We start from the raw sequence: 11697 nt of genomic DNA, 5'->3' as shown, positions 1-11697 counted from the left end.
CGTACCGGGGGGCCCTGCCGCTAGCGGCTGAAGCAGAACAAACGGACGGCGGCGGGCATCTTACGCTCCATCACGGCCGTGCATCTCCCTAGGCACGTTTGTTATCAGCGTTATTTATTTATTTTGGAAGTAAATAAATATATATTAAAAAAATCTTGGCACGGTCCTGGGATAATGAGCGGAGCGCGGCTCGTTTGCACGGGCGGCTCTGCTCGTCTTGCCGGGGGTCGCCTTGTGCCGCTGGGAGGGTTAATTTGGCCGTGACCCCATCCCTCCCCCACTAACCCCCACCCTCCACCACACCCCAACCACCCCCCCCCCCCCACACGGCCAACGATGTCCTACATTTGCGTGGAGCAGCTTTGCACGTTCCGGATGGAGGTGGGCGAACGAGCGGGCGGGCGGGCAAACGGCGAAGCGAGCGGGCGAGCAAATAGGTGAGCGGGCGGGCGGGCGAGCGGGCGAGCGAACGGGCCGGCAGGCAGGGGAACCTTTGATAATTCCCGCAAGGCGGCCGAGACACTATTATCGCCGTCGCAGCCGTCGCTGCTGCTGCCACCGCTGAGGTGGCCTCTGGGAGTCGGCCACGGCCCCCGTCACATCGCGGACTCCCGTTGGTTCGTGGCACCGCGCTGACGCTTTGCCTCATCGCTCTCAGAGAGGGAGGCCGTCCCTCCCTCCTCACCTCCCCAACGCTGATTTCTGAGAATCTCAAGATCCCCGTCCTGGCTGGCCGAGACAACGGAACGCCATTGAGCAACAGCAATAAGAATAATAAATATATTCTGGTGATAATGTGTTGTGGCATTGTCGCTGAGACAGGGGCTGGGAGCGTTGTCACGTGCTGCCGTGCGGTCACGCGGGCAGTGTACGAGCCGTCACGGGCGTTGTGACTTCCCCTGCCGTTTGTGAGCTACCCCACCCCGTTGGGCCGTGCTGTTAAACTCCGATGCGTTTGGCAGCGGTGCACAAGCACACGCAACGACAGAACAAAAAACACTCAACACAATCCGTCGATATCGTTGCCCGATAGCAGGAAAATGTGTGGGTTTAAATAATGGGCGATGCAATGGCCCTTCTTCATCGTGGGGACATCTCGCTGGTCAGGGTGTCAGTGACTCGCATTTCAAATTTAATTGATGACCAGAAAACTAAAAAAAAACGGATGGTGGCAAGTGACACAAACATTTGATCTCTCTGCTATGAAGAAAGGGGCATGGCCCAAAACTTCACCTGTAATTTATTTTCCTCTTTAGGGCCAGGCTATTGACGGGCGTGCTGATGCTCTGTTGCCACGTGCGCCTCATTGTACCGTCTTGTAAGCCGCGGGAACATTATTGTCATTATTATTGTTGTTGTTGTTATTATTGTCTTGGCTTCGCTGTTGCTTGGGTTGGGCACGAAGGGCACAGCCGATGTCTTGCGCAACAATGCAACGCGACTAAACATTTGGGGCTGGCCTTGCTGGAATGGAAACTAACGAAGGGTGGGCAGGACGGCGGGGGGGGGGGAGATGCAGGCGTGCTTTGTTCCTCTCTTCGGTCACGTGGAATCCACGCGAAGTGCCGGAATAGCCGCAACGCAGCGTGAGCGATAATTACCCCGAACCACGATGCCTCGACCGCCGACTTACACGGTGGCATCAAACGGCTTCAACAAAGATGCGACCGGTAAAAGATGTTTAGATTTTTTTTTTTAAACCCGTGACAAAGCAACGTCCCTTAAAACAAATCTAAATTCTACGGCTATTTGTTTTTCTTTTAAATGGCAATTAAAATTGGGTGGCTTAGGGTACGGATAAAGGAGCAGACCTGCAATTCCTGGCTCATATCGCAGTTGGTGGGAGGAATTCCCACTATAAGAAGCTCAAAGAGACAACCACCTCCTCCCCCCCGGTGACCACTTTCCCTGGGGGGTATTGTTGGTGGCCTCTTCCACGCTGGGCCGACGTCTCGGAAGCGGTGGGAGTAGCTACCAACGCTTTTGGCTGCACCGCACGCGACCGGGCCGATCGCCCGACAGAGGCGAGGTCATCACGGTACCGCTGGGTGGGCCTGGGCGGTGAGAGGGGCGTCTAACAATTGTGCCCAATGATTCAACCGTTGCAAATAATGGGTGGCTTCGTCGAACTGAGCAAAACGGACGAAAGGAAAAAGGCCGAATTTTTCGTCGTTTTAAAAACAGACCGGCCTAATAAATTGCATCCTATATCTCACGTAATATTTCGCTATCATCGTAATGATTTTTTTTTTGCCGTCGCCATCCCTCGAGGTTTTAGTTTTTTTTCTTTTTTGACAAATCAGCCTGCACACGCGCGACGCGAGGCAAAGTGTGCGCAGCATTTCAACGGGACAACTGCACCGAGGCGACAGCCAAATTGTCCCGCGTCGCAGCGGCAGGAAGCAAATAATTGCTCTGCCTGCAAGGTAATTGCGCATCCCCGGATTATCTTTGAAGGCGAGCAGATGCGTTTCTTTATTTACAGATAACGGGGTTGGGCGCGGTGGGAGGGAGGTGGGGAGTGGAGGCGGCCACCGCCGAAGTGCTGCAGATTGGAAAAAAAACCGGTGGGGGTTGGTGGATCTCAAGGAGACTGGGGTGCGCCACCTGCCGAGACAGATTGGCGCTTGACAGGAGGGCAGAAGCGGTGGGGAAAGCGGACGTGTCTTTTGTGATACCGCAGTGGACGGGCGCAAATAAACGAAAACAACAAACGCTGCCCATAAAGGAATACAAGGCAATGTCGAAACAACCGTTGCGCAATTTTGCGTGTACATTGAACTTCTTTCGAACCGTACGTAGTCAACCGTGCTAATTGGAGGTGCGGGGGAAGGACAACAACACTAAACATGAAAAGCAGTTCTAAGGAAATTAGTTTTGAATCTAGATTTAGAAGTGCATGGGAAGGAAGAGCGTTCCAGACGACAGCGTAAGTGCATCTGAAAGCGCGCGATGCAGTGCGACTATCTTAGTTCAATGGTTAGCAAAAAGCCGCCGCTGTTGAGAATTGACCGGAGTTCACGTGATGGTTGATGCTCCTTGACGAGATCAGCACGCGACGCCCAAAACTAACAAAAGGCTTTTTCACCTCTCCACCGCCACTTGGCCCGTGGGTGTGGAGCGGGGGGGGGGAGATGCTGACATACAGACGGTTCGCCACCAAACCTACTTGCTGTCCTGTCTTATATAAGCGCCACCGGTGCTGCTCCAGCAGGCGAATGTGTTCCACGCACGATGGCTCGACACGCGCGTGGCTTGACGTGAGCTCCACCAGACGACGGGTGATGATCGTGACGGTGTGTGGGGAGGATCCATCATCATCATCATCACTGCCACATGAGCAGAGTTGCGGCCACGGCAAACAAAAAACTTTCCGTTGCTTCTCACCGGCAGACGGTGCGCGTGTGGTGCAGCGACACGGGGCAGTGCCTGCACACGTTTCATGCCGGTGCCCCCACCAGCGCCACCGCCGCCGCCGTCGCCGGCAGAGCCTCACTGGACGGCGGCGCAACGGGCAGCGACGCGTCACGCCGGGCAGCGCCGCCGGCGCTCCGGCGGCCCTGGGCGGCGGGGGCGGCGGTGTCTGCCGTGAGCTGCGCCGGAGAGTGGCTGGCGAGCGGTGCCGGCGCGACGCTCCAGGTGCACCACCTGCCCACGCGCCGACTCGTGTGGTCCTCAACTGCCGCCGCGTCGACCAAGCAGTAAGTCGCCCCGGATGAAGTCAAGGTGGCTTCCCGCTCGAACGAGAGAGTGAATGCGGGCCCCGGATAGCGTTGGAAATTGCATGTTTAAAAAAAAACTACAAGCAATTTTTTTTTTATTTGACCCCGCTGAGCGATACAGCTCTCTTCCAGAAGGCGACCTGGCTATCACGGATGACAGCTCGACCAAGTGGCTCATCATCCTGTGGAACATTATAGCAGCCAAATAATCTAAACGCGTGGTGATGTTGACTCTAAATGTGGAGGTAAAAACCGGAGGGCCTGGAGAAAAATCCACGCGACCACAGGGAGAGAGAGACTCGAAAACTCCAACTATACAGCAGCAGGCGTCATGGTTGGGATCGAACCCACGACCTCCTGTATACCAGTCGAGGTTGTCAACATCTCCTAGCCACCGTGACACCCGCACGGTGGTGACAGACAGTGGACAGCCACTGTTGAATTCCCACAAAGTGGTAGTTGTTTTGTGGACCCTGAAAGGATGATGTGTCGAGTCAGAACCCCGACTGAGATTTGAACTCGCGACTTTCTGATTTCTCACTGGGCACTCTAACCAGTGGGAGGTCGCTCATTCTCCTCTGCTGCCCCCTTAGTTTGGAACTGCCTCCCCCCCCACAGCCATCCGTGCTTTCGACTCAAGGCCTTGCCTTTATCTCCTATGCATGTGGAACTTCTTTCATACCGTACATAGCCAACTGTGCTCATCGGACGTGCGGGGGAAAGGGCAACAAACTAAACACAAAACGCAGTTCTAAAGAAACGAGTTTTCAATCTAGATTATTTAAAAATGCACAGCTCCACGGACTTCCTAATATCGGAAGGAGGAACGTTCCAGACGGCCGCACAAGCGCATCTCAAAACGAGCGATGCGGTGACCGTCTTTGGTCGACGGCTAACCAAAAGCCGCTTCTGCGAGAATGTTTTCCGGAGTTCGCTTGCTGATGGTTTATGCTCCGTGACGAGATCAGCGAAGTGCTGCGGGTCATTTGTGGCGAGAACTTAGGCATTTCCCATAGGCATTGCCGCACTGTTATGAGCGCGGCAATGCCTATGGCCGATTGAGCGCCACTCTCTCTCTCTGCCCTACGATTTCTGTCCAGCGTCTAGAGACGCAGTGCCCATTTAAACAGCACATAAATCAATTTTGTATTGTAAAGTACAGAATCGCACAGAGACCCATAGCCTCACAGAGGCCTATGACTGACCGCCCCCCTCTGTGAAATAAATATCCCCGCTGTGTCCGCACGGTGTCTTGAGATTTAGTCGCGTTTGGACGCTACATCAATCCACATTGTAATTGTGTTGTGTAGGCTCGCACGGAGGAGACCCATAGACTCACACAGACTCACATGGAGACACGATGACTGATTGCCTCTCTCCACAATATACAAATGAATATGCCCTCTGTCTTGAAATGAAGCGGTCCCACTTCGACAACTATATCCAAATTGCGATTGTATTGCATGTGAAAAATGTGATTTATGTGTCGCATTGTAATCCATTCATATTCTATTCTTGCTCATGATGGCAGTGTGTTCAGGGGCTAAATACCAATGTCGAGGTCTGCTGGCTGCGACGAGAGGGCTTCAGGAGAGAGAATTATAGTGATTTTAATGTGCCTCCTCCGTTGAAGGAGCGCAGACTCCATGGTTTGGATTGCACGGCCAAAGTCGCATCACTGTGGCTTGCCTTTGTAATCTGCTGATAATACTGATATTATATAAAATAAAACATTACTTCGTTTTTCAAAATACAATAAGGACTGCAATATAATCAGTCACCTGTGCCCCATCACCGTTCGTAAAATTCCCACCGTGCGCCGAAAATCCGCCGTGTCTCGGTGGAAGGGTTCGCGTGGAACATTGTCATCTTCTCCGCGACGTAGCGAGGCACCGTCAAAACACATTAAACGCTCACCAATCTCGTGAATGCACAGCCACACCTTTTGCACTTGGAGCAATTTACCTTCTGACAAAAATAAGCGGCTGTAGATTGGGGTGCGACGTGCATGCGTGCGTGCGTGCTTGCGTGCGGGTGTGTCTGAGCGAGTGTGTGAGCGCGTGTGTGTGTGTCGGTGTGAGCACGTGTGTGTGTGTCGCTATGAGCACGTGTGTGTGTGTCGCTGTGAACACGTGTGTATGTGTGTGTCGGTGGGGAGCGGGAGTGTAGCGGCTAGCGCGCTGCGCTTCGAACCTGGCGACCCGGGTTCGAATCCCGCTCACGGCAAACACCAGTGACGATTATCTGAACCGATACCTGGGCCTCCACTAGGTCGACTCAGCCTCAAATGAGTACCCGGTGTGATGTGAAAACATCGCCACTGGGGAGGCAAAGGCGGCTGGGCGTGGTGTTGGCCACCCATCCCCTCGTGTGCCGTGCCGGCCTTTATAGTTGCTCGCTAATAGCACTTGCCCCAACAGTCTGATGAGGCTATACGGGGGATCTTTGTCTTTGTGTGTCGGTGTGAGCGATGTGGGAAGCGGTAGTGTAGCGGTTAGCGCGCTGGGCTACGAAACTTGGCCACCCAAGTATCGATTCCTGCTCAGGGCCAACAACAGTAACGATTATCTGAACTGGTCCTGGGCCTCCTCCCCTATGTTGACTCAGCCTCAAATGAGTGCGATGGGTGAACATCGCCACTGGGGAGACAAAGGCGGCCGGGCGTGGTGATGGCCACCCACCTCCTCGTGTTCCGTGCCGGCCTTCACAGGTGCTCACTAACAGCACTTGCCCCTACAGTCTGTTACAGGCTATATGGGGGATCTTTGTCTTTGTGTCGATGTGAGTGATGTGGGGAGCGGAAGTGTAAGAGTCAGCGCACCGCACTTCATACCTGGCGACACGAGTTCGATTCCCGCTCACGGCCAACACCAGTGACGATTATTTGAACCGGTCCTGGGCCTCAAACGGGAAACTGGTGTGACATGTAAACATCGCCACGAGGGAGACAAAGGTGGCCGGGCGTGGTGCCGGCCATCAACCCCCTCGTGTTCCGTGTCCGCTGTCATTGGTGCTACTCGCTAACAGCACTTGCCCCAACAGCCTATTCAGGCGATATGGGGGATCTTTGTCTTTGTGTGCATTGTGAGGCAGGGACAGACGGTCACAGTCTCAAGAGTGACGAGTTAAGACCTTTGGAGGTAATGAATCCATTAATTGCTTCAATTAGTTTGATAAGTGTTACGAGCCATTATTACCGAACATTATCACCGAGAGGGGAAAAGCAGAAAATTATATTCTTGCTGGGCCGTCCGGCATGATGAAGGTTATTGTAAAAAAAGAAAATGCACTGCCAATTCTTTATCCTATATCGTTCTACACGCCCGACTGTGTACAGGGCTCGGTCTATGAGTGACCGAGACAGCCATAGGAATGTGGAATTTCCACCCACGACCGGCTTACGAGCGTCAGCCAAGACAATTGGGTGTTACGATGTATAGATTCCAAGAATCAATGTCGGTTCTGAAGAAGGTGATTCACGCATTTAGAGTCGATAATTTTTTTTAAATAGATGTTGTATGTAATGGATTTACAATCGGGGCTCAGTGGTAGAGTGAGCGGCTCGCGATTGGAAGGATATGAGTTCTAATCCTGGCCGTCGGGGGGGTTGACTTTAGCCCATAACCATCATCATTATCCCTACATGGTCGATACATTGAGGACCACTTTGTAGGAAATCAATAGCTATTAAATCTTGACTTAAAGCTTTCGTGATTGCAGGAATTCATATTCTTGGATCTTTCGGTAAAGTCACTTGCGTTGCGATCGAAACGTCGTAGTTTTCTGTTATTTTTTATTATTTACTTTGAACCTATCTACGTGACTTTACCGAAAGACCCAAGAATATCAATAGCTATTGTGAACGGTAGAGTGGACAAGCAGCGGCGGAAACGGAAAAGCCAAATTATCAGTAAAGACCCCCCCCCCACTCCGACACCCACCCACCAGCCCCATCACGTCTCATTTGGCTTCGAACTTCAGGTGGCTAAATTCCAGCTCTGAAAACTGCAAAAAAGTTCAAGAGTAGAAACAAAACAAAAAACAACGGTCCCTCCGTCATGGATCTCGCGCCAGAGCGGGTGGCGAGCACGTGCCCCCCGTTCCTCCCCCCCCCACCACTCCGCTTGTCACGTAGCAGATATAAACACCACTCAGAGAGTTTTCAAGAAGAAGACGTTCGCCACCCTTCTCGGACAAGCGGTGGGCGCAGCTGCTCTGTGCGATTTCCGAATGGATTCCAAAAAAAATCTCGCGGAATGACCAGGCGTACGGGGGGAAAGAGAGGCAAGCGAGAATTTAACAAAAAAATGTTTCATAAAACAACAACAACAACAACAACGACATGTTTAGAGCAGAGTGTTCGGGGCTGATCTCAGAGGTCGCTCGCGTGTCTATCTGACTGTGCAGCGGCTGCGGGGTCTGGCAAAGGTGCGGGGAGACGCGTTGGCGATGAGCTCGCGGCGAGAGGGCATCGGTGGCTATGGGCAGCAGGGGCTCGGCGATTTCGCGCGCGCAAAACAGAAGAACGAACGAACGAAGGAAACTCGTGAATGCGACGCGGGAAAGTTGCAACGAAAGATAAATGACCATGCCAATCAGGAAGAAGGGGGAAAGGAAAAGTGGAAAAAAAAATCCATCTCTTACTGCAAAGGGGACAACCTCCAACCCCTCCCGCCGAAACAAAGCCCCCTGAATACGAAACGCGGCTCGATGGCGTTGAGACGTCTTCCAAGAGCACTTTCGATTAAAGCAGTGGCGCTCTTAACTCTGCCAGGGCCTGTCCTAGCTGTCTCTTTGAGTCTTCCTCTGCCAGCGCGTTTAACGATTATTTTACTTCTGTGTCAATTAGCTTTACATTCTATATTTCAATTGCGTATCACTTTCGGTTCCCGTAATCATTTTTCATTCCACTCAAACCGTAATTACGTTTCCACGCCCTATCGCCTCCGCGTATTTACTCGGCACGACTGCCGCGCGGGTTCAGAGGTTAAGCCGAGCCAATCGAAGCTCACGTGTGCGCGCTGGGACCCGAGTCGGCTGCAGGGTGCCGGCGTGAACGGGATCCCTGGACAACAGAGATTAGGCAGGGGAGCTAATTGTATGCTGTCGCGGTGCAGCGGTCAGCAGCGCACTGGACCTGCAAACCCAGAGGTCGCCGGTTCGCCGGTCCGAATTGTTGTTGGATCAGAATTGTTACAACGGAGGGACCAAGGGACAGGAGGGGGGGGGGGGGGACACGTGGGATCTGAGAACCAGCGCGGGTCGTAGGCAGCGCCGCGTTGGGCTGCTCGGAGAACATCAGAGAGGGGGCTTTGGGCAGAGCGCGCGGCGGGGTGGAATTGACGACAGCGGTCGGACGAGACGGAGCGACGGAGTGAACCAAAGAGGCGAGATGTTAACTACCTCACCTGGTATGCAGGAGGTCGTGGGGTCAATCCCGACCCCCGATGCCTGTATATTTGGAGTTTGCATGTTCTTCCAGTGGTGAGATATTAACTACCTCGCCTGGTATACAGGAGGTCGTGGATTCGATCCCGACCCCGATGCCTGCTGTATATTTGTAGTTTCCATGTCTCTCACTGGATTTTTCTCCGGGTCCTCCGGTTTTCCCATCCACACCTCCGATTAGCACGGTTGGCTCCCGTACGGTTCGAAAGAAGTTCTACATACATACGTTTAGAAACATGCATTTAGAGTATTTGGCTGCTATAAATTTCCATGTGATGAGCCGCATCGTTGAGCTATCACTTGTGGCCAGGTCGCTTTTGAAAACGACCTCTATTTTAGTTTCAGTCGAAAGTGTGTTGCAGGTTTCTTAAGTCCTGCCGCATCTGTCTACCCAGTGGCATAAATGGGGCAGGCCACAAGTTAGTCGATGGGCAGGCGGCATATAGTGGGGCAAAGTGTGGGTGTTTGACAAAACGCTGTGAGTTTGCATTGTATGAATGTTGAACTTCTTTCGCATCTCACATAACCAATCGTGCTAAGCGGAGGCACAGGGGAAGGACAACAAACTAAACACAAAAAGCAGTTTTAAAGACGTAAGTTTTGTAAATGTATACGATTTAAAAGTGCATAGCTCCGGTGGCTTCCTAATATCGGTGGGAAGAGCGTTCCAGACGGCCGCAGTAGCGCACCTGAAAGCGCCGCGCGATGCGGTGAGCGCCGTCTTTGTTCGACGGCCGAGCCAGAACCTGCCGCTGCTGCTGCTGCTGCGAGGATGACGACCGGAGTTCGCGTGACGGTGGTTTACGCTGTGTCCGATCGTGTGCATCTCGGTCAAAGCTCTGTTTTAAGCGGGTGAATTACCCACTCGTACAGTCCGATGCAGCTTGGACGCACGGATTTCACGTGGTGTCTGGCATGCGACTGCATGTCCAGCCGGTGCACGCCATAGTTTGACCTATGCAGCATCAGCAATTGCAGCAGCAGCAGCAATCTCTTTTTGCAAGGGAGCCCCTGGGTAATGCGAGAGAAAATGACCGGTGAACAAGGCTACAGTGACGCGCTCGGGGCTCGGCTTGTGTGGAATGATGCATCACATTGTGGAGATCAAACGAAACTAAACAATTTTATTTACCAGGCAAAGCCCGCTGAGCAATGAGTTCTTTTTTGTGTTTGTACAGGGGGCGACCTGGCCACACATGATAGCTCATCGAAGTGGCCGACGTCACATGTGGGAATTGTAGTAGCTGCTGCAGCAGCAGCCCGATCATCTCAAAGCGTGTTTAATATAAATTCGGAGGGCAAAACCGGTCGCCCCAGAGCACGATGCACGCGCCCACCACGGGGAGAGAGAGAGAACACGCATATACAACAGGCATCGCCAGGGTCGGGGATCGAACCCACAACCTCATGCGTACCATGCGAGGGAGATAAAATCTCCTCGACACCGCGGCGTGCAAGTCGAGTCACGATCAGCGATGAAATTTGTGAATCGATCGTCATAACAGAGAATTATTTGGCGACGCTGCGGCTGCCACTGTGTTGGTAGCAGTGCACAAGCGCAGCCAACAACCAAAACTCAAGACATTCGTCGATAGCCGGCAATAGGCGACGTTTTGGGCAACGGACCTTCTTGAGTCACGCGCTAGACAATAGATACGAGTTAATATGTTGCATATGTATCGGAGGCATGCGTGTCATCTCTGCAGCAACTGCAGAGGCGGTTACCATCCACAGCAAAAATGATACATTTTATGAATAAACACATCTTCCTGGATTCCAGATGTCGAATCGGCAAGGGGACCGAATCGGCTCCATCTTACTTGTGACCAATGCCGTGTCTTCGTAATTTAGTTTAAAAAAAAATCGACATTTAAGAATTTAGCCACGTCGTTTCGCCACGTTAATCACATTTTATTTCGGGGGCAATCTAATTTGAAAATCACCGCATCCGGTCAGTCCGCTCCGTCGGTGTGGATCCTTCCTCGCGCTCGCGCCGTGGGGCTTGTGTCTCCCGCGTGCTGCGGTTTTGCTCCCCAACACGGAAGCCGCAGATCCCCATGGAGCAGCAAACCTCGTTCCGAAAAGAAGTCTCTCTCTTTCTCTCTCTCTCGGGCCTCCGTTGTGTCAACAGAACTACCGGAGGGGCGTCGTGCTGCGGTAGAGCCGACAGCTCAGTGTGTGAGCGGGTTTGCTGCGCTGTGAACTCGGCGAACCCTCGGTTCGATTCCCGGCCACGGCTAACATCGGTGGCGAGTTGATAGCTGAACCGGTCCTCGGGCACCCCCTCCCCCCATCACTGATCCGATGCACGATGCGGGGAGGCCTTCATCCAGCAGTGGATTGACGAAAGGGGCCGTGCAAAACATAAAGGACGTTATTATTTCTGGGCAAATAAAAGATACCGTCATCATTGTTGTGAACGTTACTCTTTCGATACACGTTCGCTTTTCGCGAGCACTTTAATGTAATCCACCACCGATACAGCAGCAGCAACAGCAGAAAAAATCCACACACAAATATAATTTTT

At 52.7% G+C, this 11697-nt stretch overlaps 1 protein-coding gene across 1 annotated transcript in view; it reads left to right on the top strand.

Moving 5' to 3' along the window:
* The first annotated feature begins 425 nt into the window (after positions 1 to 425).
* LOC142924033 (uncharacterized) overlaps positions 426 to 11697 on the top strand; it is a 33178-nt gene continuing 21906 nt past the window's right edge. Inside the window, exon 1 of the mRNA XM_076065417.1 lies at positions 426 to 3701. Within this exon, the coding sequence (XP_075921532.1) occupies positions 3337 to 3701 (365 nt within the window). The 5' untranslated portion in view covers positions 426 to 3336. The remainder of the gene's footprint in view (positions 3702 to 11697) is intronic.

The sequence above is a fragment of the Petromyzon marinus genome, chromosome 7 (assembly GCF_048934315.1).
Source record: "Petromyzon marinus isolate PM22_M1 ecotype Great Lakes invasive population chromosome 7, UKy_Petmar_22M1.pri1.0, whole genome shotgun sequence".
In the NCBI taxonomy this organism is placed as follows: domain Eukaryota; kingdom Metazoa; phylum Chordata; class Hyperoartia; order Petromyzontiformes; family Petromyzontidae; genus Petromyzon; species Petromyzon marinus.
The sequence above is the reverse complement of the archived record's forward strand: the minus strand, read 5'-3'. Positions and strand labels throughout refer to the sequence as shown.